Here is a 27,352-nt window from a genome sequence, read left to right as displayed (position 1 = left end):
GGGAAAGGACATAAGTCGGAATTTGTTTTCTTAGACGCTGAAAAAGCATTTGATAATCTTTCTTGGACTTTTCTATATAAAGTAATACAAAATTTAAACTGTGGCCTAAAGTTTGAATATTGGATAAAAGGAATTTATGCAAAGCAAAAGGCAAAGATTTTAATTAATGCAGTATTAACAGAAGAATCACAAATAGAAAAGGGCACTAGACAAAGATGCCCGCTATCACCACAACTATTCATTTTAGCAATGGAGATTTTTGCCTCAAAGTTAAGACAAGACTCCAAAATAAAAGGTTTGGAAGTCGATGAGGAAGAATTCAAATTGAAATGTTATGCAGACGATTTGCTTATGACAATTTTGAACCCACAGGAGACAATACAAGATGTTATGGATCAGCTCATGAATTTTGGAAAATATTCAGGATTTAAAATCAATAGAAAAAAAACTAAAATAATTACCAAGTTTTTAACAAAGCAAGAAGAAAAAAGAATTTGGGAAGCATCAGGATGTGAGATAGCAACAAGTGCAGTGAAATATCTGGGTATAAATATAACAGGACAAAAGGAAACACTGTTTAAAGATAACTATGAGGCATTGTGGAGGAGAATCCAAAAAGATTTAGAAAGATGGTCCAAGTTAAAGTTGTCCTGGATAGGAAGAATTTCTGCAATTAAAATGAATATCTTACCGAAAAATAATTTTTTGTATCAAATGTTACCTATCAGCATAAAAGATAAGACATTGAAAGAGTGGCAGAGACAAATAAATCTATTTGTTTGGGATGGCAAAAAAACCAGAGTAAAATTCAAGGTACTACAAGATGAAAGTAGAGGAGGGCTGGCGGTCCCAAATATCAAGTTATATTATCAAGCAGCTGACTTAGTTTGGATTATTGATTGGATACAAAACCCTAAGGACAGATTAATAAAATTAGATGTGGTGGATTTAGCAGATGGGCTGCATAATTACCTTTGGGTGACAAGAAGAACAAGGAGACAACAAAAGAATCATGTTATAAGGGACAACCTGATACAAATTTGGGGATCGGTTAGACAGAGAATGAGTCCATTGATCTCGCCAATATTATCACCAATTGAAGTTTTCTGCGATAAAAAGCAGAGAAAAGACAATGACTTAATAACATACAGAGATATGATAAACTCTCAAGGGAGGATAAAATCATGGCAAGAAATTCATGATGAAGGAAGAAAAAATACAATGGCTAATATACTTTCAGGCTGTCTCTAGATTAAAAGAAGCTCTTAAAGTTTGTAGAGGACAATTAAGAGATCTTACAGAATTCGAGAAAATAATTACATAGAAGAAGGAGCACATTCTGGGTCACATTTTCAAACTTTTACTCCAATATGATACAGAAACAGTAAGTAAAATCTGCATGGTAAAATGGATGCAAAATTTTGGAGAAGAAATAACATTTCAACACTGGGAGAATCTTTGGACAAAGGGTATAAAGTTCACGGCAAGTCAAACACTAAGGGAAAACTGGTATAAGATGTTTTTCAGATGGTATATCACGCCAAAGGATATTGAGAAAATGGACAAGAAATATATAGGGTCATGTTGGAAATGTAAAGAAGCGGATGGCTCTTTTTCTCATATGTGGTGGACATGCAAAAAAAGTAAAAAAAATTGGAAAGACATTCATGCTGAGATGCAAAAAATCTTAAAACTAGATTTTGCTTTAAAACCCCAGACTATGCTGCTGGGAATAATACCAGAAAATATTGATAAAACATTATATGAATTATTCAGATATTTGTTGACGGCAGCAAGAGTGACATTTGTGAGTAAATGGAAAGAAGATGAATGTCCAACCAAAGAAATCTGGAAAGACAAGATGGCAGAATATGCAGTGATGGCAAATTGACGAATTATATAAATAGAAGACCAATAAGTGAATTTGAAGAGAAATGGGGGATTTATTTTGCTTATAAAGAATAAAATAAGATGTTGCAGTTTTATAAAGTGGAATAAGATTACATACTGACTTATTGTATATAGCTTATAAGAGGTTATAGTCTGATAAGGGGAGAAATGTATGAATATATAATCAAATATATAATTACTAAAATAGTTTGTAGATATGGAAACATTGCTATGTGGATAAATATTGAAAAAGATTAGGTGTTTGTGCACTCTGTATTTTAAGATCAAAAAGAGTCCAGTAGCACCTTTAAGACTAACCAATTTTATTGTAGCATAAGCTTTCGAGAATCAAGTTCTCTTCTTCAGATATTGTAGCATAAGCTTTCGAGAATCAAGTTCTCTTCTTCAGATGCATCTGAAGAAGAGAACTTGATTCTCGAAAGCTTATGCTACAATAAAATTGGTTAGTCTTAAAGGTGCTACTGGACTCTTTTTGATTTTGCTACTACAGACTAACACGGCTAACTCCTCTGGATCTGTATTTTAAGAACTCTCGTAGTGATAAGTCACAAACTTTTCCCTCCCCCTTTCTTTCTTTGTGTATTCCTGTTTAAGTTTTAGAAATCTGAATAAGATTGTATAGTGATATATTGTTATATATTGAATACAAGGTTATGATAAGATGGAAATGGTCAAATATTAATGATGAGGTAGATTGCATGACGTATTTGGTTTGGGAAGGTAAATGTGAAAATACACAGTAGCTGGAATAGTGTATTCTTCACTTTAACATTGATTAACTCTGATTAAGATATGTTTTGTGTACTCTGTATTTTAATAGTTCTTGTAGTGCAAAATCTTACTGTTTCTTTGACCCTGTATCTCCCCTTCTTCTGTCTGTACCCCTTTTATTCTGAAAATAATAATAATAATTTTAAAAAATAGAAAATATGCATAAAAGAAGCCAACAAATTATGTAAAGCTGGAGGAAAATGTATGGAGAGTGATCTGAGGTGGGGGGGGGGAATTTAAAATTTGAATGCAGGCAGGAGAAATTGACCTCAGAGGAAGCGGGGGGGAGATGAAGTGACCTTTTCCCAGGATGTAACATCCCAGAATATGACATCACCTCCCCACTGAGTTCTGCCCCTCCCCAAACTCTCCCCTCCCCAGGCACCACCCTCATCTCTGGGAATTTACCAGGCTGGAGTTGACAACCCTATCCACTCTAGGCTTTTACATTGGATGCAAAGCAAGCTTCCTTGTCAGTAGTGACTCAGCGATACTCAAAGCTTGAATTTGTTAATTGCTGCACTAATCCACTGGAGGACATGTTTCTCAGGACTTCACCTCACCAGTCACTTACTCTCCAGTATTGTGCAGGCCCCGATTCTCACACAGGGCCCAGGAGCCTTTTCTCCCTGTGATAGGGCCACCCAGCCACAGAAGAACAAGAGCAAGCACATCTGTAGCCTCTTGAGATCTAGCCCCATGGTGCTTCACTTCTCTGGATGCAACACACCAACAGAAGGTCAAGGATCTGAGAGAGAAGAAACAGAAATGCATGGTATGGGATTCAAGGGGTGGTCAGACAGCAAGAAAGGTGTTCTGTAAATGAAAATCATAATGAAAATAACAATCTCCGACACCACTGGCCAAAAAATGCAATATGGTCATTTGGTTATTGCATGCCAAAGCCAGTTTCCTTGAATGGGGCTAAGGGTCAAACTACACATAATAGTAACACGTGCAAGCATTCAGTGTATGTGCAGACCCCACAAAGGCAGATAACTTTCCCTGGCTCTTTGGGGACAGGAAATAGCATGTGGGAGGAAGGATTCCCTCCTCTCTCCGTGTCTTTGTCCTCGCCTGAATTTGGCCCCTGTGGTGCTTCTAAATTAATTTGCCATGGGAAATTTTCAACTGCTGTGTGGCTGCAAGTGCCTGTGGCAAACATGGGTTACATGTAACGTTTAGTTGGGCCCTCTGTTATGCTCTTGCATAGGGTGGGGGAATGAGAAGGGAAGACTTGAAAAGAGCCTGGCCAAGACATTCTATAGCCCTGTGCTGCTAGGGTGTATGTTCTCCCACCCCAAGCCCCAGGTCCTCTTAAATGTCATTGAAGATTTTGGGGCATAGCTTACAGGTTGCAGGCAGTTGTTCCATGTCATGGTCCCAATGAATATTGTCCCTTGAAGTATTTGCTTGGCTTCAGTATGCAACTGGCCTTGGCTTGGAAATTCCCAAATCAATGGTAAATTTAGAATTATGAAGTTCTTAAAAATGTCTCCTAAAACCAGAATCCATAAAACATCTTCTGGAATAAAATGTGTCAGCTCAGCTAATTCAGTTAGTCAATTCGACTGGAGTCCATGTTCTACTTTTAGCTCATAGAACTGAAAAGCATGATAAGCCACCAGGACATGGAGAAACTTGTCATATCCACATTTGAGAAGCTGGAATGACTCGTTCAGAAAGTTCTATAGAGCAGAACAGCAGGATTTGAGTCCAGTGGGACCTGGGAGATCTTTAGGATGTAAGCTTTCCAGAATCAGAGCTGAAGGGAGCTCAAACTCTCAAAAGCGTATGCACTGAAAATCTTGTTGGTCTCTAAGGTGCCCGTGGACTCAGATCTTGCTGTTCTACTGCAGGCCAGTACAGCTACCCACCTAAAACTGACAAGGGGTTGTCCAGAGAGGTCTCTGGACAATTAAAGCTGTGTACTTACTTGTCCAGGTGGAGAAATCTCAGGAGCAGTCGGAATCTCTCGTTACTCTTCCCTTTGATGGTAGGGAAGAGCCGGGTTTTATATACCTGCCCCATGAATGAAAGAACCAATTCAGAGCCCTGATAACCATTTGGGTGTGAAGTGAATGCACAGGGGCTTCTTCCAAAGTCAATATTTTCACTGACATATCAGAAAATCTAGAAGAGAAGAGATTGAGTGCCAGGGATCAGGCGAGTCCAGCAGAGCCAATATCTGGTATAAAAGGTTTCCACGGGAACGGAAGAGATGCTGCTGACATTTCTAGAATGAGAAAAAGAAAGAGAAAAATAAAAAACAGCATGGGAGAATTTAGCGGAAGAACTTAGTGGAAGAGATGCATCCTATGACTCACAGGGTCCAAGCTTACTCAGAGAGGAGGCCCGGCCTATTGGAAAATTGGCCCAATTCACACGTTACAAAGATGTGTTCTGGAGTTCCCTGCCTCCCAGGGAGGTGCAGCTTGATTTGGACAAGGACCATGGCATGCAGGGAAGAGAGACGTAAGCCTTTCCCGGACCATTTTCCAACCTGATATGACTGTGGGAAATGGCTGTTTGCCTTAATGGTAGCATAGTGGTTAAGTGGTTGGGTTGTGAATCAGCACTCTGCTGGTTCGAATTCCACTCCTGCCATGAGCTCAGCAGGTGGTCTTGGGTAAGCACATACTCTCAGCCCAGCTCCCCAGCTGTGTTGTGGGAATAATAACAACGCTGATTTTGTTTGCTGCTCTGAATGGTGCACTAATCTGTCCAGAAGGGTGGTATATAAACACAGTTATTATTATTGATGGGGAAATGTACATTGGTGGAGATATGTACTTATAACAACAACTGTGCTTATGTACCACTGTTCTAGACAAATCAGTGCCCCACTCAGAGCGGTGAACAAAGTCAATGTTATTATCATCCACACAACACAGCTGGGGAGGTGGGCTGAGAGAAGGGGCTGACCCAAGGCCACCTGCTGAGCCCATGGCAGGAATGGGGTTCGAACCAGCAGAATGCTGATTCACCACCCAACGACTTAACCACTATGCTACAGCACAGAAGTTTCCCAGTGGAGCAAAGAGGTTTCCCAGGGTACTTTCAGGATGCAAAAAATGAACCAGAGGGAAGACTTCTGTCATGTGCTGTGGCCCCAAAGGAATCAGGCAGGGAACCCCAGTACAGGTTTTCGGAACAGGAGCCTTCTTCCCTCTCCGAGGGTTTCACTCCCCTTCCATAGGTGATGGAAAGATGGGGGCTGCCCCCAAGAGGCACTGAAAGAAGAGAGTCCAAGTTTGCCTCCTTGACCATCCCCATTTTGGCAATAGGCTATTTGGGCCTTTTCTGGAAATGTTTAATGGTTCTATTGCTCAGAGCCTGAAAAATGGTTTGAGCATTTATGTACTAAACTTCTTCCCCACTCTGATACCCCCATCGCAAGAGGTGAGATCTGCTTAGCATCAGCCGCAGAAGTCCGTTGTGTAGGGTTGTGCACTTCAAACATTTTCATCTTAATTATGGATCCAGATTTCAGTTGGGGACTGTTTTCGTTATCTTGATGTTTCAGGAGTGCTGCTAGTGGTTCGGGATTTGGAGGGCGCCGTTTTGGAGTCCAAAAAAATTTGGGACCATTATTTCCCCTGCCCCCATTTTCCTTCCCAGAGGCAGCAGCTGTGGAGAAGGAAGGAGGGAAAGATTGGAGCCAGCCTGGACTTAGTTAACTAACACCATACCACTGGCATTAGAGGTAGCAAAGCCTGCCTCACAGCTGGAAAATGGCCGCCTGCAAGGCTTGCCTGCCACAGTGGACATTCCCGCCCCCGTCCCCCATCGCCAGGGAGATTTCTTTAAAAATTAAATCAGAAATTGAATAGCGTTATATCAATACAACAGTATAAATATTGGTAGACTGTTATATTCAGGGGTCATTTCGTAGAAAAAGAGCGGGAGGAACTCATTAGCATATGCCATGCCCCTTGACATCATCTGAAGTGTGTCATTAGCATAACTGATTTGCATATGCCACACCCCCTGACATCACCTATCCTGGCTGTTTTGGACCCAATCCTGGCCATTCAGGGCCGAAATTGGGCCCAAAATGGAAAAGGGGGCTGGAAATGGCCAAAAAGGGGCCCAAAATGGTCAGGATCGGGCCGCTGCTGAGCAGGAGAGTGATCCAACACCCGTCAGAGGCCCAATCTGGGCCGTTTTGGCCCCAATCCAGGCCGAAACAGCCCTAAATGGCTGAGAGTCAGGTGGGCGGGGCCACCTGTCATGTGACCTCTTTGAGGAACTGCCAGAACTGCATTCCTGCACATTCCCCCGGGAAATGAGTCCTGGTTATATTGATAGAACGTTATTCGACTGCAGACTATTAAAAAGCCCCTCCACAATGGGAGGAAACGGCTACTGTGATATTCAACCCTGGAAGGAGACCGGAAAACTGCCAGCTGTGTAAGGTGACTCGATTGCCTCCATTGCCCACTGCCAGGAGGAGCCTCTGGCAGGGACGAAGCTGGCATAGTAAATCTATGCCAGCTGGTTTACTCTTTTCCATTTTAAAATGAAAGGTGTTATGGGCTCGGTCTACTCAACCATCACAGTGCCTAATTGAAAGGGAAGGGCAGTGTTGATTTATAGCTGTTTCCCAGACCACCTTCTTCTCATTCCCTCTGTACCCCTGAAATTTGGAGAGATAAATTTTCATGACTCCTTAAATTTCAGAAATATCTGGGGTCATTCCAGGTATCCCCGAACCAACTTGAAACAGCTAATTGGGATATAATTTTGGTTACGGTATAGGAAAACGCGTGGAGGGAAGTTTTAGGTGGGCAGCTGTGTTGGCCTGTGGTAGAACAGCAGGATTTGAGTCCAGTGCCACCTTAGAGGCCAACCAGATTTTCAGAGCGTAAGCTTTCAAGAGTCCTGGTATAGCCTGGTCTCGTCAGATCTCAGCAGCTAAGCAGGACCAGCTCTGGTCAGAAGAACTTGGATGGGAGACCATCAGAGAAGACTGGGGCTGTTCTGCAGCAGAAGGCAATGGCAAACCACCTCTGCTTCTCACTAGCTTTGAAAACCCCGTGCTGGGGTCACCATAAATTGGTTGTGAGTGACTTGAAAGCAAACGCATGCCACTACCATCTTGCCTCCCTCCAAACTAGGGTTGCCAGCTCCAGGTTGTGCAATTCCTGGAGATCTGGGGGGCTGGAGCCTGGAGAAGTCAGGAGTTGGGGAGAGTAGACCCCTCAACAGGCTATAGTGCCATAGAATCCACCTTTCCAAGTAGCCATTTCTCCAGGGCAACTGATCTCTGTGGCCTGGAGACCAGTTGCAATTCCTGGAGATCTCCAGCCACAACCTGGAGGCTGGCAACCGTACTTCTGGATGCAAATCATGGTTTTCCACTAGCATGATGGCTCCTTCTGCATTCTTGTAGCTCACCTTTTCTCCCTGTATCCTCCACCACTCCCATCTCTCTGAATATGGACACTTTTCCTGTCCGCTCCTAGCATCGCTGCTTACAAAACGGGCACGATAGAGCTAACTGTCAGAAGGGTTTGCTATTTGCTTCCTCTTAGCAGCTCATACGCTTGTTCGGCTTCAGTTCCAGTTTGGAAGATTTACTCTTTTATCTGACAGGGCCTTAAGTTTTTAGAGTTAACAAGGATTTAATAACACCCTGAGGAGGCATAAAGATGTTTTTGTGGCAGGTAATACAATCGCTCACTATCCTATGCAGGCTAAGTCTTCAGCCAGGACTTTCTGTGCTATACTTCAAAAAGATTTTGGGAAGATAAGGTGCCATCTTAGATTCCCTTCATGTGGCTCAGCCTCAGAAGATTTCAAAACAGCTATGCCCCACTCTCACCCTTAAGCCAGAGAGGAAGTTATAAGGCCATCAAAATGTGTCCTTCTGACAACACTACCCTTGAGACAAGACCAGAGGGCAGAGGCACATAGAAAAACATTGTTGGGGTTTGCAGGGGGAGGGGGGCTATGAGGATTTGCTGACTGGATACTAAGGCTGGGACCTTGCTAGTGTTGCTAAGACTCTGAGGAAGAAGTAAGGGCCAAGCTACAAGTGACGAATGACACTTGAACGGCAAGTGAACAGACTCACATACATTCCTCCCTGTTCGCTTGCGCTCCACTTGCCCTCCACTCGATCACGTAGGGAGGAATACATGTGAGTCTGTTCACTTGCCGTTCAAGTGTCATTCGTCACTTGTAGCTTGGCCCTAAGAGAGCCAGTTTGGTGTAGTGGTTAAGAGTGGCAGGACTCTAATCTGGACAACCGGGTTCGATTCCCCACTCCTCCGCTTGAAACCTGCTGGGTGACCTTGGGTCAGTCTCAGCCACGAATGAGTTATCTTAAAGGCTTTACATAGAGACTGAATACCATGGAGGGGGTGTGGCTAAGGGGTAGGCTATCTGCTTGGCATATAGAAGGTCCCAGGTTCAATCCCTGGCATCACCAGTTAAGTGGCTCAAGTAGCCGGTGATGAGTCAGACCTCTGTCTGAGACCTGGACGAGACGGTCAGAGGACACAGTTAGGGTTCCAAGATGCCCACTGGTGGTGGGCAAACTCACTCCTGGGAGTTTGCCCCCTTGCCCGCCAATCCATCAGTGATCGGCAGGAGTTGGCAAGCCCCCGAAGGTTGCCCATGCATGGCAGGCACCCCAAAACACCCGTGACAACCCCTGGCAGGCACCCCAAAAACACCTGCGACGTTGTCACTCCTAGAAGTGACATCGTTGCGCCAGCTGCGGGAGCACTCCTGCACTGCATTTGGGGTCAACTTTAGCCCCAAATTGGCTGAATTGATGCTACACAGAGTGCAGGAGCACTCCCACGGGCTGGGTGATGACATCTCTTCCAGGAGTGACATCAGCGCACAGGCACCTGTACAGGCACATGCTTTGCAAAGGGGAGCATGCTGCTAACACGAGATAAATGCAAGGTCCCCTCCACTCCCACCAGGAGGATATAGGGACCTGGCAACCCTAGAGACAATGCTGACCTTGATAGTCTCAGTTTAAGCCAGCTTCATGTGGTCATACATGTGAAACTGCCATCAAGTCATGACTGACTTATGGCAACCCCAGCAAGGGAGAAGCAGAGGGGGTTTGCCATTGCCCTCCTCTGCAGAGTCTTCCTTGGTGGTCTCCCATCCAAGTACTGACCCTGCTTAGCTTCTGATGAGATTGGGCCATACCATGCCGCCTTCCCTCCCAATGCTTATATATATCTCAAATTAAAATACGTGAAATCAGATAAATTGTGTCTTGTAAACTGGAGAAGAGACTTTCCTGTACCAAAGAAACGAGCAAATGCCCACTGGGTTCCTTTAGAAGGAAGAGTCCGGCTGTTCGATCTGGGGTGGCCGGTTGCTGTACGCTGCATTGCTATGGGAGAGAACACCCTCCGATTCTGGACAAAGGTGTGGCTTAGTTAGATGCTGGACTTAATAATGCCAATGCTGGAGAGAGAGAGAGGCAGAGAAGGAGGGAGGGAGGGAGGGAGGAAAGACAGACGGACGGAAGGAAGGAAGGAAGGAAGGAAGGAAGGAAGGAAGGAAGGAAGGAAGGAAGGAAGGAAGGAAGGAAGGAAGGAAGGAAGGAAGGAAGGAAAGATAGACAGACAGACAGACAGACAGACAGACGGGAGGGAGGGAGGGAGGAAAGACAGACAGATGGATGGAAGGAAGGAAGGAAAGAAGGAAGGAAGGAAGGATGGACAGACAGAAAGAAGGGAGGGAGGGAGGAAGGAAAGAAAGACAGACAGACGGATGGAAGGAAGGACGGACGGACAGAAGGAAGGAAGGAAGGAAGGAAGGAAGGAAGGAAGGAAGGAAGGAAGGAAGGAAGGAAGGAAGGAAAGATGGACGGAAGGGAGGGAGGGAGGACGGACGGACGGACGGATGGACAGAAGGGAGGGAGGAAAGACAGACGGAAGGAAGGAAGGAAGGGAGGGAGGGAGGGAGGGAGGGAGGGAGGGAGGACGGATGGATGGATGGACGGACGGACGGACGGACGGACGGACATAGGTAAGGCATGCTGTGAACTTCATGGGGAACACATTTGTCAAGCAAACATAGTTTGTTCAACCACCTGCCTGCGAGTCGAGCCTCAGAACCCATCAAGTCCCATGATGCGACAGGATTATGCAGCAATGCAGGAATTTCACATCAAACCTGTTCAATGATGGTACTTACTCTGTTTGAAGATGCTGATCAGACGCGAGCCTCTCGCCGAGTTCGTGCTGAACAAATTCCAAATTGAGCGTGCCCTGAAATACTGCCAAGCTGAAGAGAATGGCAGCCATTAATTTTGTTTAGGCGAACACGAAAACTGTATGATTATTTTTTAAAACACAGCATTTATTTTTGACTGATTTTTATCATTTAGGGCTGATTTATCTGTAGCAGCATCCAAGGCCACGAGCCACCATTTTCTCTGTGTTTTTCCTATGCTCTGGAGGCTTTTAAAAAACTGATATTATGAATATGTGTATAAATATTCTAATGATCTATTTCCACCATCTCTGAATTCTCACTTTCATTTTCTAAAGAAAAGTAAGCCTTGAGCCCTTTTCCTTGAGATTTATAAGGGGAAATGTGCAGTGCACCTTATCCCTAATACCTTTGCAAGGAAAGGGTCTAGAGGTACTTGAACATGTCTAAGAGAGATGAAATGTTCAACAGTGGAAAAATACTGGATTTTTGAAATGCTGTATCTTAAAAAGTTTCTCACATTAAAAAAAATCCTGTTTTCATATATTTCATAAATTCACACACACGAAGCCTCTAGTGCCATTTCCTCATCAGCTTCTGGAGTTTATAATCTGTTGCATTTTCTGCCCCACCCCAACCAGAGGCACCATCTCAGCCCATACCCGTGACTGCCATTGTTTCGGTTGTTCCTTTGAATTTACATCATGTTAGGCATAACATCACAGGCAGCGCTTGCTACAATGCAGTGCAATGGGGCGATAGAGATCTTCAGGTGCAGAAGCGCTCCACCCGTGTGAGGCAAACCTGGCTCTTGCTGCTGCCTTAGCAAATGTATTCACTTAGGGTTAGAAAAGGAGGTTTGAACTCCAGGTGCCAGAGATCAATTCCCTTGCATAAAATGGCTGCTTTAGGGTCACTCTACATATCATTTCTTTTACGAGTTCTCCATAGAGCCAACTCACACACACACGTGTGCAGACACACATCAGCTTTTTTCCTAGTGCACAAACTGGGCAGAGTTCCCCCCTTTCTGCTAGTGCACGTGCACACAATGCCTCCACAAGGAGCAGTAGGGACCCTGCTATTCTACTGCAGACCAACACGGCTAACTACCTGAAACTATCTTCGCTGGCAGTGGCTGCCTTCCCACTGGAAGTGGGCACGTGGCATCCCTAGCAGCCAGTGCAAATGCTCTAAGATTGTAGTTAAGTGTTGAAAACACTTGGGCATAGTCAAAAATATGCCACAACACAAACCAACTGAAGTGACCAAGTTGTCTTTAAGGGCAACCCTGCACAGAGGGTATAGCAGTAGTCTAGGCTTGAGATTGCAATATCATGGTTCATCTTGGCCAGGGTTGGCTGAGAGCTAATCTCCAAGTGGCGCCAGACACATGTTTTTTAATGGACCAGGGATGCAATTTTACCTAGGAATTGTAGTTTTCAAAGACAGTTTTCAAAGACAGAGCTGTGGGATCACTGGGGGAGAGGAACTTTGCAATTTATTGTCGAAGGCTTTCATGGCCAGAGAACGATGGTTGTTGTGGATTTTCCGGGCTGTATTGCCGTGGTCTTGGCATTGTAGTTCCTGACGTTTCGCCAGCAGCTGTGGCTGGCATCTTCAGAGGTGTAGCACCAAAAGACAGATCTCTCAGTGTCACAGTGTGGAGCACCAAAAGACTTCTTTTCCACACTGTGACACTGAGAGATCTCTGTCTTTTGGTGCTACACCTCTGAAGGTGCCAGTCACAGCTGCTGGCGAAACGTCAGGAACTACAATGCCAAGACCACGGCAATACAGCCCGGAAAATCCACAACAACCAACTTTGCAATTGTTTTTTTGCACTCTCAATAGAGATGAACTAACAGCTTTCCCCCTTCCCTGCAAAGTTCCCCTGCCCTTGTGATCCCATGCACCTCTGTGTTTGAAAACTGTTTTTTAAAACTACAGTTCCCAGGTAAAATTGCATCCCTGACACATAAAAAAACACACGTCTGGCATCACTTGTAGTTTAGCTCTGAGTCTAAATAGGAAGTTGGTGTACAAACCAGATGTAACCGAGGGTACACACTTTTGGCAAATACACCAATCTGTCTCTTCATCAGCACAGCTAGGTCGATCAGAATCCCTGGCTTTTTACATAATCTGCCCATGAGAGGGCTGTCCCAGACTAGTACAGCCCTCACCAGACGATCTGACTTCCCCATCAGCATCACCACTGCTTAACTTGGATTCCATTTCAGTTTGCTCCCCCTAAACAACCTGACCACAGAGGCCAGGAAGCAGTATTTCTACATGCCATGTACTTACATCCTGGGGTTGTGGGTAGAGATGGGCACGACCCCCCAAAAATTAACGATCAAGCTGATTGTGGATCGGCGCCGGCGACGATCCCGATTTAACGACCCGCACCGAGCATCTCCCGTTCCCGATCCGTGGATCGTGGATCGTGGAGGCAAAAGCGGAGGGGCGCCCTGCTGTTTCCAACAATATAGGAACGGTGGGCGATGCCAGCGACATCTGTGTTTCTGTTTGGCCATCTGTGTTTGGCCGTCAGAGCTGCCTATCAGAGTTTGCAGGGATGAGATTGGAGTGCCCATGGCTACAGAACACCCCCTTCCCCCTCCCTCCCCTGGCTGTCTTCTCCCAACTTGTAACTGCTTTTCTGCTCCGTGGTTGGAAGGAAGCCCTGCTGATCAAGGAAAGCTGGGCTTCCATTTGGGTTTCCAGGGCGACAGAAGGAGGGCAGACAGAGCTCAGGCATTCCCCTGGCTCCGTTGCCAGGGGAATAGATTGCTGGCGCCTGAGTGTCTGGATCCCCGATCTGAGCCCGATTACCCTGATCCAGGCCCCTCCCAATCGCTGGATCGTTGGCCGTGGACGATAACGATCCGCCGGGTCACGATTGCGCGATCACCATTATCATAGGTTTTTTCCATCGTAATGCGGATCGTGCCCATCTCTAGTTGTGGGATTGTCATGTGGGGAGGAATCTACTTTGAGGAAGGGAAGGGTTGAAATTGCATTTTCCTCCCTCTTCCATTGCTGCAGCTGCAGTATGGCCTCCTTCCTCCTTCTCAGCATTGCCCTCCCACCCACATAAGTCCCATGACAGCGGGCATCAACACTGGCAGAGTTAGAAAGATCTGCTAAGGAAAGAGGGAAACAGAGCCCTTGCATCCACAGATCACTGGATACAGCCCATGGTGCTGATTTATTGGTGCACAAATCATTTTGAAAAATGCATACATTTATGCAAAAAAAAAAAATGCACAGAATAGCATGGAAATAAGCAGGGCTCTCTCTCTCTCTCTCTCACACACACACACACCCCTCTCACTTGACAACTAGAACATCCCTGAATCAAAGCCATGGGCAAAACCTACAATCAGGGTTCTGTCTTTTCCCATATTAGCAGGGCTTTTTTGGGGGGGAAAGAGGTGGTGGAACTCAGTGGGTTGCCCTAGGAGAAAATGGTCACATGGCCGGTGGCCCCGCCCCCTGATCTCCAGGCAGAGGGGAGTTGAGATTGCCCTCCGCACCACTTTGCTGTCTGGAGATGAGGGGGTGGGGCCACCAGCCATGTGACCATTTTTGATAAGAACACAAAACTCCTGCAGTAAGAACTAAGGTATTTAAAGTGCGCTGTGCAAATGAGCAATTTCAGTGTATGATGTAAACTCTACTTAAAACTCAATCCAGTACAAAATAAACAATGCAATAAATCTTACATAAAGTGCAAATGCAAGAGGCATATACAATTCTTACAGAGTGCAACCATACAATTTATTTATTTATTTATTTATTTATTTATTTATTTATTTATTTATTTATTTATTTATTTATTAGATTAGATTAGATTAGATTAGATTAGATTAGATTAGATTAGATTTTTAGTCTGCCCTCCCTGCCAGGCGGGCTCAGGGCGGAGTACAACATTTCAAATTACATAAATACAGTTAAAAACAGATAAAACAGTATACAAATAACATTAAAACAACTTTATACAGTACAGCGTCTCTTCAGATGGCGATGATAAAATACTGCTTTTCAAGCCCTGGCTCATATGAAAAGTTCCTTCCACAATATTGCAATTCCAAAATATATATGAGGTACACTTAAGAGAAGAGAGGAGGGCGTGTCCTTCCACTGCCCTACTGGGGTGTGGCACAGTCCTCAGAGCCTCTGCAGGATGGTTTTTAATCCTCTGCTCTTCTCAATAAGAATTGATGAGGCAACGCCGTAGAGGAGGCCCACCAACCTTAGATGCAGACAGGGTCCAAAACTGCTGAGAACCACTCAACAGGCGCCAGCAATTCTCCTGTTTCGCAAAGCTCTATCAAGAGGATCCAAATTCAGCCAATCTGCCACGTCTGGCCTTCCAGTGTATTCCTTTCTCCACAATCAACATCCACAATGGGTTCCCAGATACAACATCGGTAGTGAGGGAGGACACTCCCTTATCTTTTATGACCATTTTCGCCGAGGGCGATTTAAACTTTAAAAAACTTCCCCCTTGTTCCAGCTGACCCAAAGGGACGTCATTGTGCAGTCGTGAGTTCCACCACTGAGTTCCACCACCTCTTTTCCCAGAAAAAAGCCCTGGAATTAAGTAATCCTAGATGCTACCCTATTTATGATAATGAAATGTTGCTTTTATTTTGCAGGATTTTAGCAAAGCATGTTGTTTATGTAGAAGAAGGGAAAGACATAAATGGAAATCTTCAGCTAATCACAGATGTCCTGGGTTCTACATACGACTTAGAAATAAAATACAGAAAGTGGAGGATTCCTGACGAGAGCCAGTTTGGTGTAGTGGTTAAGAGCACGGGACTCTAATCTGGAGAGCCGGGTTTGATTCCCCACTCCTCCACGAAGCCAGCTGGGTGACCTTGGGCGAGTCACAGTTCTCTGGAGCTCTCTCAGCCCCACCCACCTCACAGGGTGATTGTTGTGGGGTAATAATAACACTTTGTAAACCGCTCTGAGTGGGCATTAAGTTGTCCTGAAGGGCGGTATATAAATCGAATGTTGTTGTTGTTGTTGTTGTTGTTATTCTATTTCAGAAGACAGCACTCCAAAACGTTGGGGAGAACAAGGAACATTTCAGACACCTCTCTCCTAAATACCATCAAAATCCCAAACTTGGGCCGTTTCCAGACGGCCCCCCGCCTCGCGAAACGTCGCGCGTCGTCGCGCGTCGTTGCGCAGAAAACGCGAAATATCGCGTTTTCTCGCGCGAGTTTTGCACGACGTCGCGCAAAACTCGCGTGAGAAAACGCGATATTTCGCGTTTTCTGCGCAACGACGCGCGACGACGCGCGACGTTTCGCGAGGCGGGGGGCCGTCTGGAAACGGCCTTGGTATGTCCTTGCTGAAATGTCACCAGCCGAACTGAGGATATGTTCCAAATTTAGTACACCCCACTGCAAATAAGATTCCTGGAGCATTAAGGCACTCCCGAAGGGCAATCTTCCAAGGAACCGCTGGCTTAATTTTTTACTGAAACCTTCAGCCCTACAGCCAAACTAATTGCTGGCACTAGAGAACAATATAAATTGCTGCATGTTACAAGAACGTCTGCACCGTATGTCCCTTCTAGGGTAACATTCAACTGCACCAAAATCTTTACAATGGATCCAGGATCTCCCCAGCTGATTTTTATCACAATGCCAGTTGTGTAGCGGCAGCTATATAAAGCTGAGGTCCGTGCATTCTCTAATCTGGAAGAATTGGGAGGTTCAAGACTAACCGGGAAGACAAGGTAAGGAAAAGTCTGCAAGAAGCTGAGCTGACCCAAGGGGTTCAGGATAGCACAGCAGCCTTAGCCGACATGATGCTACAGCAGGAGTCGGCATGGCTGCAGAATCTCGCCCCTCTGTCTTTGCCAAGGCTTTGATGTCAAGGGTTTCACATGCTCAAGACATCAGTGATTCTCATACATTCAGGGGAATAAAGTGGTTCTTCCTGCCTCACTACTGCCAAATACACACTGGAGATACGACAGATTCCACGGGTCTAACGTGGCAGAGACACACAAGTTTCAAGGGTGAGCTCCTATCAAAGGGGATTTTGATTACCCCTTGAAACACAGCTGGCCCATTTATGGCAATAACACATCAGTGGAATTAGAACTGTAAATCATGTGGCATTTATCGCAAATCGAGATGATGACCACTGATAAACAACAAAGAGATCTGGATGTATCTTCTCGGTTGCATTTGGAGCAAAAATAGCATTGGCACAACGGAGCATTCTCTCTTCCAGCACCATCAGGGCTTTCTCTTTCTTTTAGTTCTCATTCTATTGATTTCTCATTCTTTTAATTAATTTCCTGGAGGAAATGAACGGCCAAAGTATACCAAATTAGAGTTGCTAGTACTGAATTTTGCTGAAAGCTAAATTCTAGGTTTCTACACAGACAAAAGTTTTGACGGGAACGAAAAGGGTTTTGCATAGATCTCGCCTCTTTTGACTTTGCTTAAATCAAATTCCTCATGACTTCAGAACCACTCAAGAAAGATTTTTCTCAACCTGCTGTTTGCTTGCAAACTTCTGACAGCCTGGCCTGGCTCCTTTTCCTACAGGTATCCTGACCCAAAGATGTGGACGTTCCTGGGTTTCGTTGCCTTTTGCAGCCTGATTAGCCCCTTGGAAGGAGGCCCAAAAAGAACTTCTCCGGGGATTCTGGCAGTGGTCAGCCCAGCAGCTTTCAGCCAATGTAAGAATACTTCTTGGCTCAAGTTTTATACTCTTCCTTGCCCAGAGAATTAGAGAAGAAGCTGAGTTACTTCTCTTCTTTTTCCTGGTGTCCTTATTCCGTTTCCTTTAGATCCACTCATTAAAAACAAATTGTCCAAAAAATCCTCAGAGCTCATCATCTGGCTGTCATTCTGTAGCCTTGGTGGTGAGTTCAGGAAGTGCATTTTCCCCAACCAGGACTTTTTTTCTGGGAAAAGAGGTGGTGGAACTCAGTGGGTTGCCAGCACAGGGGGCAACTCCTGGCGGGAGGTGGTACCACATGCACGCTCGCAAAGTGCGTGCACAGTTCCGGGACCACGCAATGATGTAACTTGGGGTCAGCTGGAACAAGGGGTGAGTTTTTAAAGTTTAAATCACCCTCAGTGAAAATGGTCACATGGCTGGTGGCCCCACCCCCTGATCTCCAGACAGAGGGGCGTTTAGAGGCCAGGGGCGTCCTCTGTGCCATGGCGCGGAGGGCAATCTCAACTCCCCTCTGTCTGGAGATCAGGGGGCGGGGCCACCAGCCATGTGACCATTTTCAAGAGGTGCTGGAACTCCGTTCCACCATGTTCCAGCTGAAAAAAAGCCCTGTCCCCACCCAAGACTTACCTTAAAAATGGGTCTTTTGTAGGTTTAGGTTCAATAGACATTAAGGACTTCGGGGCTGTGCCAATGACTTCAGAGAAAAGGCAAGTTTTGCAGAAGGGTCTGAAGGAAGAGAGGGAGATGATGCCCCCCAGGTGTTTTGGGAAGGGCTTCCAAGCTTGAGGAACAGTGAGGAAATGAGCATGCTGCAGTTGTTAGTCTAGGATTGGGGAGAACCCCCCCCACACACACACACACACACTAGCATGAAACTCTCCAAGGCTGCAATCCTAAGGTCATGTTCCTGTGAGTAAGCTCTATCAAATAACATGGGACTTACTTCTGAGTAGACCTGTTTATTTATGACATTTGTAGCCCACCTTTCTCACTGAGACTCAAGGCGGATTACACAGTGTGAGTTTAGTACAGTCAATATCAAGGACATTTTCATAAAAAATGCCATAGGGTAAATAAATGCAAGTTTACGAAGACATAGTGTTAGCAAGGATCCAAGAGAGAGTTGAAGAGACGCTGAAACAGAGAATAAGCATTTCTAGGGCTGACACTAGACCACATGAAGCACAATAGCTCATAGGAGCACATATTTAAAGCAACAGATGGTGAAGTCTATGGTCCCTAACTCATTCTCCTCTCCTCCGCATTATCCACACAATATTCCTGTGAGGTAGGCTACGCTGAGATTGTGTAACAGGCCCAAGGGCACCCAACAAGCTTCCGTGGGGATAGACTAATATGGCAGCCCTCTTGGAGTTAGTGGGTGTATGTATCAGGTGTGCATAACGCAACATAGCGGTGAAGTCTATGGTCCCTAATTCATCCGCGAAGCATCTGAGATCCACTCCCTACAATACAGCCTTCCTATCTGAGTAAAAAACCTTTTTGAATAACATGGTTTTGCACCGTTTGCGGAAAGCCAGGAGAGTGTGAGCTGTCCTGACCTCCTCGGGCAGGCTGTTCCACAGGGTAGGGGCCACCACAAAGAAAGCCCGTACCATCGCTCTCTCTCAGCCTAATCTACCTCACGGGGTTGTTGTGAGGATACAAAGGGAGGACTGGAGAGTGACGTACAATGCCCCGAGCTCCATCCTGAGAAGAAGAGTGGAATAAAAATATATGAAATCAATATACAAGGGAGGAAGGAGGGAGGTGTTTGAGGGGGTGGGAGACCTTCAGGTGCTTGACACCAGCTGGATACCGAGACAGGAATGGTTTGAGAGAGGAGAATGGAGAAATGAGAGGGGGGAAGGCTTTGGATATGGGCGGTGAGGAGTTCGTGCTGTGCCTGGAAGCCTGTGGAAGGCTCTAAGGAGGGGCATCACATGCCATGTCATTGGTAAACACGGCGAATTATTTGGAACAAGTGTTCAGAACAGAGGCAAAAGGGCCAAGGTGTGACAGTCATTTAAGGGGCAGTTCAGGTGGGTAGCCATGTTGGTCTGTAGGACACCAGGATTTGAGTCCAGCGGCACCTGAGAGACCCACAAGGTTTTTAGAGCATCAGCTTCCGAGAGTCAGAGCTCCCTTCTTCAGGCACAAATAGGAATGGGGATCCCTGAGCTTTTATATCCCAGCCCAAGGTAGGTGGGGTGTTACATGTTGAGATTGTGGAGTTTATTCACAAATTCAGAACAATGGATCCCCCCGGGGCTGAACAGAGACTTGGGATTCTTTTCTCACTACAGATACTAATTTCTGTTCTAATCAAGTTGCGTTGTTCTTTTACATCCTGATGCCCTCCCTTGTAACACCCCTCCCACCTTGGGATGGGATATAAAGCCTCTGGGATCTCTCTTCCTGCTCATATCTGAAGAAGGGAGCTCTAACTCTCAAAAGACTACACCTTGAAGGTCTTGTTGGTCTCTAAGGTGCCACTGGACTCAAATGCTGCCAGTCACTTGGAGGGGGGAACCATGGCTTGTGGGTTGTCCTTAGGTGATATCAAGGTTATACAGTAGCCATTGCAGAATGTCTGAAGAATCCCTAATGTAGCCACTGAGTGTCATCCACCAAAATCGTCCTTTATGCTTCCACATTTTTCCCTGTGAATGTTTGCTGCCAAAATGCAAGAGTGCAGTAGCACCTATAAAACCAACAAAATTAGTGGTAGGGTATAATCTTTCGTGAGCCGCAGCTCACTTCTTCAGATACCTGATATTTGGAGATATCTGGTATCTGGAGGAGCGGTGGCTCACAAAAGCTCCTACCCTACCACCAATTTTGTTCGCCTTGTAGGTGCTCCTGGACTCTTGCTCTTTCCTACTGCTACAGGCAGACTAACACGGCTACCCATCTTGAGCTATCTGTTGCCAAAATGTTTCCATCAGACCATTTTTCCTTGGCAAAAACAAAACCCCACAAATCTTGAACTAGTTTCCAGCATAACATTTCTTGATGGTGTGGTGAGTTTGGGAAATGATGCCATGAGCACTTACTTAGGGTTAAAGGTTGATAGCCGTCTTGATCTGCAGTAGAGCAGCAGGATTTGGGTCCAGTGGTACCCTAGAGACTAACAAGATTTTCAGGAGAAAAGAGCAAGAGTCCAGAAGCACCTATAAGACTAACAAAATTTGTGGTAGGGTGTGAGCTTTCGTGAGCCACAGCTCACTTCTTCAGATATAAGCTTTTGAGAGTCAGAGCTCCCTTCATCAGATACCTTCTTCACATCTGAGGAAGGGAGCTCTGTCTCTTGAAAGCTTATTCCCTTAAAATCTTGCTATTTGGGGATAAGAGAAAGCAAAAGGATTTGTCCGTATAACATTTTCTTTGAGGGAGGTTCTTTTTTGAGTGTCACTGTGGTGGTAGAGAAAATACAGAAGTCAACTGTGGCAGGAATTATAGAATCATAAAGGGACCTTTAGGGCCCTCTAGTCCAACCCCCCGCACAATGCAGACAATTCACAACTACCCCACCCCACACACACACACACACACTGACTCTTGCGCCATGCCCAGAAGATGGCTGGGCATGGTGGCGCGCGCCTGTAATCCCAGTCTAAGCACGGGAGACTGAGGCCGGTGGATCGCTTGAGGTCGGGAGTTCGGCAATGCAGTCAGCATAAAACACCATCAGGATCTCTAGCCCAACTGGCCTGGAGAAAATTGCTTCCTGACCCCAAAGTGGCGATTGGCATTACCCTGGGCATGTAAGAAGGGGCCACGAGAACTAAGCCCTGATGCAACCCTTCCTGCCCTCCCTCTCATGATCTGCTCAGGCTTACAGAATCAGCCTTGCTGTCTGATGGCCATCTAGCCTCTGCTTAAAAACCTCCAAAGAAGGAGAGCCCACCACCTCCCGAGGAAGCCTGTTCCACTGAGGGACCGCCCTAACTGTCAGGAAGTTCTTCCTAATGTTTAGCTGAAAGCTCTTTTGATTTATTTTCAATCCGTTGGTTCTGGTCTGAGCTCCAGGGAAGAGCTACACTGAAGATGATGTATGGTGGTCTAAGCATTTCTACCAGTGTGTTGCATTTAGCAGCAGGATTTGAGGCTGATTCCACACACATTGGATAATGCACTTTCAATGCACTTTGTCAATCGTTTGAGGTGGATTTTTTGTTCTGCACACAAAAAATCCGTTCCAAATGATCTATAAAGAGGATTGGAAGTGCATTATCCAATGTGTGTGGAATCAGCCTGAATCCAGCGGCATGTTAGAGACCACCAATAATATTTTCAGAGTGTAAGTTTTTGAGAGTCAGAGCTCTGTTCTCCAGGCTTGGTCTCTTGTGGATCTCTAAGTTGCCATTGGGCTCAAATCCTGCTCATCTACTGCAGACCAACACGGCTACCCACCTAAAACTTGCATTTAGCAGTACTTCGGAAAGTAAATTTTAGAGCCGGAAATACTACATGTGAACAGCTCCTTGCTGATTGAAGGCAAATTGTTCGTTTGGAAATTCGGAACATTCAACAATAAAAAAAGAATGGCACATTTATCACTACAAAAATTCCATTTCTCTTGCTGACTTTGTCATTCCAAGTCACCGAAATTGTCAAAGTGAAGGGTCAGAGATCTGAACAGGATTTATTCGAAAAGGCGCAATCAGTTGTATGTTATTCTGTTACGGCAGAAACAACAGGGCAGCTAATTGAAAGTGTGTTTTATGAGAGCAGATACATAGCAGTAAAGAGTCCAGTAGCACCTTTTAGACTGACCAACTTCAGGGTAGCATAAGCTTTTGAGAATCGTAGCTGTCTTCATCAGATGCATCATCAGCTTTCGAGAACCACAGCTCTCTTCGTCAGATGCATTTGTCAGTCGAAGAGAGCTGTTGTTCTCAAAAGCTGATGATGCATCTGACGAAGAGAGCTGTGGTTCTCGAAAGTTTATGCTACAGTAAAGTTGGTTAGTCTTAAAGGTGCTACTGGACTTTTTACTCTTTTGCAACTACAGACAAACACAGCTAACTCCTCTGGATCAGATGCATAGTGCATCAGATGCATTTTCACTGCAGACATGCTTTGCATTCTGGCCTTCCAGATCAGGTCTCCCATTCATAAAAGCTTCTGCCACAATAAATGTCTTTGTCTTGAAGGTACCTCAAGATAGCAAGTCAACAAGTGATTTATTGACAGTAAAGGGCTAACCTTAAAGAGCTTCTGAGCAGACACATACTAAGCAGTTGGATTCTCACGTGCAGAATTTAGCGTAACAGTCCAAGCTCATGAAGATCTTATCGTGGAAGTGCACAGACACAGTTGACATTATGAGTTGGACGCTTGAACTTGACCCAGGCGTTGATAATCTCTCACATCTTCTGGAATCTTGCATGTTTTTCAGATTTTTCTACCACCCTCCTTCGGAACAGACTAATCCAGAGTCATATTTTGGCCATACAATTCCCACCAGGTACCCCTCCCAAAGGGAAGGACCCTGAGCACTGGATCAAGGAGTAAGTACAGGGCGAAGGTCCAGGTTTGCCGCTGGAGAGGGTGCGCCAAGATTCACAGATGCCTCATTGTCTTGTTGTTGGTTCTCTGTGGGATTTCATCTCATACACTGGGGTGCAACAAAAACCAATCTGTTGTTTTTAAGATAAGTCTGTTTGGTTGTCTTGGCTGCCTTCAAAGTGGAGTCTCCAAGAGGTTTTTTTTGGGGGGGAGGGGGTGTTATTTTTGACCAGCGGATGTTTTAATCCTGTTTGGCTTTATTAGCTCAGGCTCACAGCAGACAAGGAGTCAATAGAACATCGCAAGCCGCTAGAAATGTCCTTCGGTCTCCAAAGGAACAAATAAGAAATGAGAGAAACGTGGCCTGACCACAATTTAAAAGCCCATGGCCGTTTCCACACAGCTTAACTTGTTCCGGAGAACAGCAAAATCTCGTGCAAAATCTCGTGAGAAGACGCTGTTATCGTGTCTTCTCGCGTGATAACAGCGTCTTCTCACACGATTTCACGTGAGATTTCGCTGTTTTCCAGAACAAGGTAAGCCGTGTGGAAACGGCCTATGCAATACAACAAACAATTTAAAACTCAACTGCAAATAGAAAACCAGCATCACAATCGATGCCTACGTATGTGCCGTCAAGTTGCAACCAACTTATGGGGACCCCAGATTACAGTCAATAAGAGGAGAAAAACTGTACCCCTGCTGTGCTAGTTTTCTGTTTGCATGGATTTTTGTTTTTGCAAAAGATCATTCAAAGCAGCAATCTGCCACCTGCACACTGAATTGAGGCAGTCCACACCGCCACCTCAGGGTCCTGGCCCCTCAATCGCCCCTCATTCTTCTGCATGTATGAACCAGGCCTGAGAGCTAAACTACAAGCAGGGCCGGCGTGCCCATGGAGGCCAGGTAGGCGGTGGCCTCGGGCGCGCGGGCACTGGAGGGGCGCTGGAGGGGGTGTTGGGGGCAGGGCCGCCTGTAGCTACTGCTGCAGCCAGCCAGCCAGCCAGCCCCTTGCTGCCGCCGCCGCCGCCACACACCTCAGCCGGGCGCAGCCTCTGTGTGCCGTTCGAGCAGCAGCTCGCGGCTTCTGCGCCCAGCTGGGGCGCGCGGCGGCGGCGGCAGCACGGAGCTGGCTGGCTGGCTGCAGCAGCAGCTGTAGCCAGCCACGCCAGTTCAGCTGCGCGCTCCTCCGCCCCAGCCGGGCGCAGAAGCCGTGAGCTGCTGCTGGGGCGGTGCACGGATCAGCCTCCGCGCGCCGCTACAGCAGCAGCCCGCAGCTTCTGCACTCGGCTGGGGCATGTGGCGGCGGCGGCACGGGGCTGCCTGGCTGGCTACAGCTACTGCTGCAGCCAGCCACGCCAGCTCAGCTGCGCGCTCCTCCGCCCCAGCCGAACGCAGAAGCTGTGAGCTGCTGCTGGGGCAGCGCACGGATCAGCCTCCACGCGCTGCTCCAGCAGCAGCCCGCAGCTTCTGCGCTCGGCGGTCCGCGCGCAGCCCAGCCCCCCTGTGGTGCGTGATGACGTCTGCGATGACGTCATCACGCCTCCCGTGGGGCGCGTGCGCGCCCGCCGCCGCAGGCGCTGAAACCTCTGGCGCCGGCCCTGACTACAAGAGACGAATTACACGAGGAGGAGCACATGAAGGGAGTTGCAGTGTTAGCCGGGAAGTTGAGTTTTAAAAGACACATCAGAAGGCTCTGTCAATTGCCCCTCTCTACAGAGCCAGGGAGATCGCTGCAAAGAGGGTTCGTTAATTTCTTCTTTGTCTCCGGAAGGCTCTGTCAGTTTCACCTCCCCTTCTAGGAGGCGAAGAGGAAAATAACAAACCCTCTGATGAGCCATCTTTGCTGGCTCCCTAGAGAGGGGAAATCAACAAAGCCTTCCGATCTGTCAGCTTCCCAGCTAATGTTGCAACTTCTTTTTACATGAGCATCCTGGTGCAATTTGTCTCTTGTAGTTTAGCTCTGAGTCACCTTAGACAGAACACAGTTTTACAGACCTAGTTCACCCAAGCAACAGATGAGGAAGGCCTGCTGTCTGAAGCACTGTCACGTAGAGGATGGAGCGCAGTTGTTTTCTGTTGCCCCAGAGGGTCGGACCAGAACCGATACATTACAATTAAATCGAAAGAGTTTTCAGCTGAACTTTAGGGAGAACTTCCCGACAGAGCAGTTCCTCGGTGGAATAGGCTTCCTCGGGAGGGGGGGGGCTCTCCTCCTTTGGACGTATTCAAGAAGAGGTTAGATGGTCACCTGACAGCTATGATGATTCTCTGATTTAATATGAATGTAGACAGAAAGTCTACATTGTAGCTTTTTTTGGTTCGTATTGCTGTTCGTGCCCATCTCTCGTTAAGAGCAGCAGGACTCTAATCTGGAGAGCCAGGTTTGGTTCCCCACTCCTTCACTTGAAGCCAGCTGGGGGACCTTGGGTCAGTCTCAGCTCTCTCAGAGCTCTCTCAGCCCCACCCATAGTGTTTGTTGTGGGGATTATATAACACACTTTGTGAACCGCTCTGAGTGGGCGTTGTCCTGAAGGGCGGGATATAAATCAAATGTTATTATTATGTTATTCATCTCGCAGTGACCAGCCACATGCATCCAGAAAGCCCACCAGCCAGCCCTGAGGCAACCATCTGCACTTCTTGCTCTCCCCGCTCTGCCCCTAGTAACTGGCTTTCAGAACATGGAAGCGCCATTGTCCATCCTGCCTCCTCCTCCCTCTCTTCCATGAATCAGTCTCCCCTTCTTTGCAAACCATCTCTGCCAATGGCCAATGTGAATTCTGCACTCTGGGAAGCACTTAGTAGGGTAAATTGACACCCCCCCTTAAAAAAACCCAAACTCCCTCTATCCCCCCACGCATTCAGTGCAACTGTCTCAGAAAACAAAAAGGGCTGAGTTCTGATTCATCATGTGTCACTACTTGCTGCGGAGTGCGTGCGAAGCATTTCCCGTTGTTACTTCTGACGTGGCTTCCAAGCCCGCCTGAAAGCTGGCCACCCTTCTCCAGAGGCCCAAGAGCTGCAGCGTTAGCAGAGAGCTGCTCTTGCCTCATCTCAAGGCAAGGGAACAGGTGAATCTGACCTGCAGTGCACTGAGACCTTGGCACGCATCCTGCTTGAAAGAAAGGATCACTTTTCGGCCCTGTGTACACAAGCACAGCTGCCTTTGATCTCAGCTTTCTTGTCACGGTTAAAGGGCAAATATGAGGCTGGAGTGAGTCTACAAAGAATAATCTGGTGTTCTTTTCTTCCTTGCATTTCCCCCTTCAGGGTCACCGAACAGCATCACGTCAATGCCTTGCAGTGGGCGGTTGATCCAAGCGGGACCTTTGTGTTGGCACTGCTGCTGCCTGGGGTGGGGAGGCCAGGGGCAAGCAGAGTTCTGACCTTCCTCCCTGCATGACCTTTAGAAGGATTTCCATGCCCCTCTTTAGGGCAGAGAAGGAGCAGTTGTCAGATTGCTAAGAGCCCTGTGTCTAGGCATTCAAGCAGGTGGAGGTGGGCAGCTTTGAAACACAGGGGTTCTTCCCCCATCCTTGTCTCAGGTTAATTTCTGCTCCAGCAATGACAGGCCTGGCTCTCTGTAGGCTGCTCTCTTCTGACTGCCTCCTTGATTTTCAACTTGCAGGTTGCACATCGTGAAGGTTTACCTTCCCGTCATCTCCGTGGAGCTGAAGGCTAATGCGACCGCACAACTCCATCTCAAAACCAGGCTGCACCTCAGTGCTCAATAGTGAGTCCTGCATGTTTCGAGAGATCTCGTCCGATGCCTCCAGTTCAGGGGGCTTTCCCCTGAATTAAATCTTTCCCCTGTGAATATTGCAGGGAGGAGCTGGAAGAAAACAGGGGCTCATTGGTCCTTCACCCCTACAAGACAGAACGCTTGACTCACTCTTTCATGTAAATGGGCTGAGCTGTATAACAAACCATAAATAATAACTGTCTTGCATCCTACCATGTTACTCAACCAAGTTTGGAAACTTCCTCCAGCCCATAGAGCATTCCTCAGATGGCTCAACTGACTGGCAAGATACAAGCCACCCTTTGGTCACCCTTAAACATCCTCAGAGGGCAATCTTTGTTGAAACCCTGGGTTTTTTTTCAGTCATCCAAATAAGAATAGTAAAGAGTCCAGTAGCACCTTTCGAGAGCTGTCTTGTCACAGAACATCTGACAAAGAGACCTGAGGTTCTCGAAAGCTTATGCTACAATAAAGTTGGTCAGTCTTAACGGT

The 27,352-nt window shown here is 46.6% G+C and overlaps 2 protein-coding genes across 2 annotated transcripts in view; one reads left to right on the top strand and one right to left on the bottom strand.

The window, feature by feature from the left end:
* Nucleotides 1–4,659, bottom strand: part of LOC129330449 (BPI fold-containing family B member 6-like) — a 35,764-nt gene extending 31,105 nt beyond the window's left edge. Inside the window, exons 1-2 of the mRNA XM_054980483.1 lie at nucleotides 4,619–4,659; nucleotides 3,257–3,430 (exon numbers count right to left, since the gene is read on the bottom strand). Of these exons, the coding sequence (XP_054836458.1) occupies nucleotides 3,257–3,383 (127 nt within the window). The 5' untranslated portion in view covers nucleotides 3,384–3,430; nucleotides 4,619–4,659. The remainder of the gene's footprint in view (nucleotides 1–3,256; nucleotides 3,431–4,618) is intronic.
* Nucleotides 4,660–19,767: 15,108 nt separating this feature from the next.
* The window catches only part of LOC129330448 (BPI fold-containing family B member 4-like), a 41,528-nt gene continuing 33,943 nt past the window's right edge, over nucleotides 19,768–27,352 (top strand). The window contains exons 1-4 of the mRNA XM_054980481.1: nucleotides 19,768–19,802; nucleotides 26,389–26,473; nucleotides 26,599–26,663; nucleotides 26,747–26,851. Coding sequence (XP_054836456.1) covers nucleotides 19,768–19,802; nucleotides 26,389–26,473; nucleotides 26,599–26,663; nucleotides 26,747–26,851 — 290 coding nt within the window. The remainder of the gene's footprint in view (nucleotides 19,803–26,388; nucleotides 26,474–26,598; nucleotides 26,664–26,746; nucleotides 26,852–27,352) is intronic.

The sequence above is a fragment of the Eublepharis macularius genome, chromosome 5 (assembly GCF_028583425.1).
Source record: "Eublepharis macularius isolate TG4126 chromosome 5, MPM_Emac_v1.0, whole genome shotgun sequence".
Lineage (NCBI taxonomy): Eukaryota > Metazoa > Chordata > Lepidosauria > Squamata > Eublepharidae > Eublepharis > Eublepharis macularius.
The sequence above is the reverse complement of the archived record's forward strand: the minus strand, read 5'-3'. Positions and strand labels throughout refer to the sequence as shown.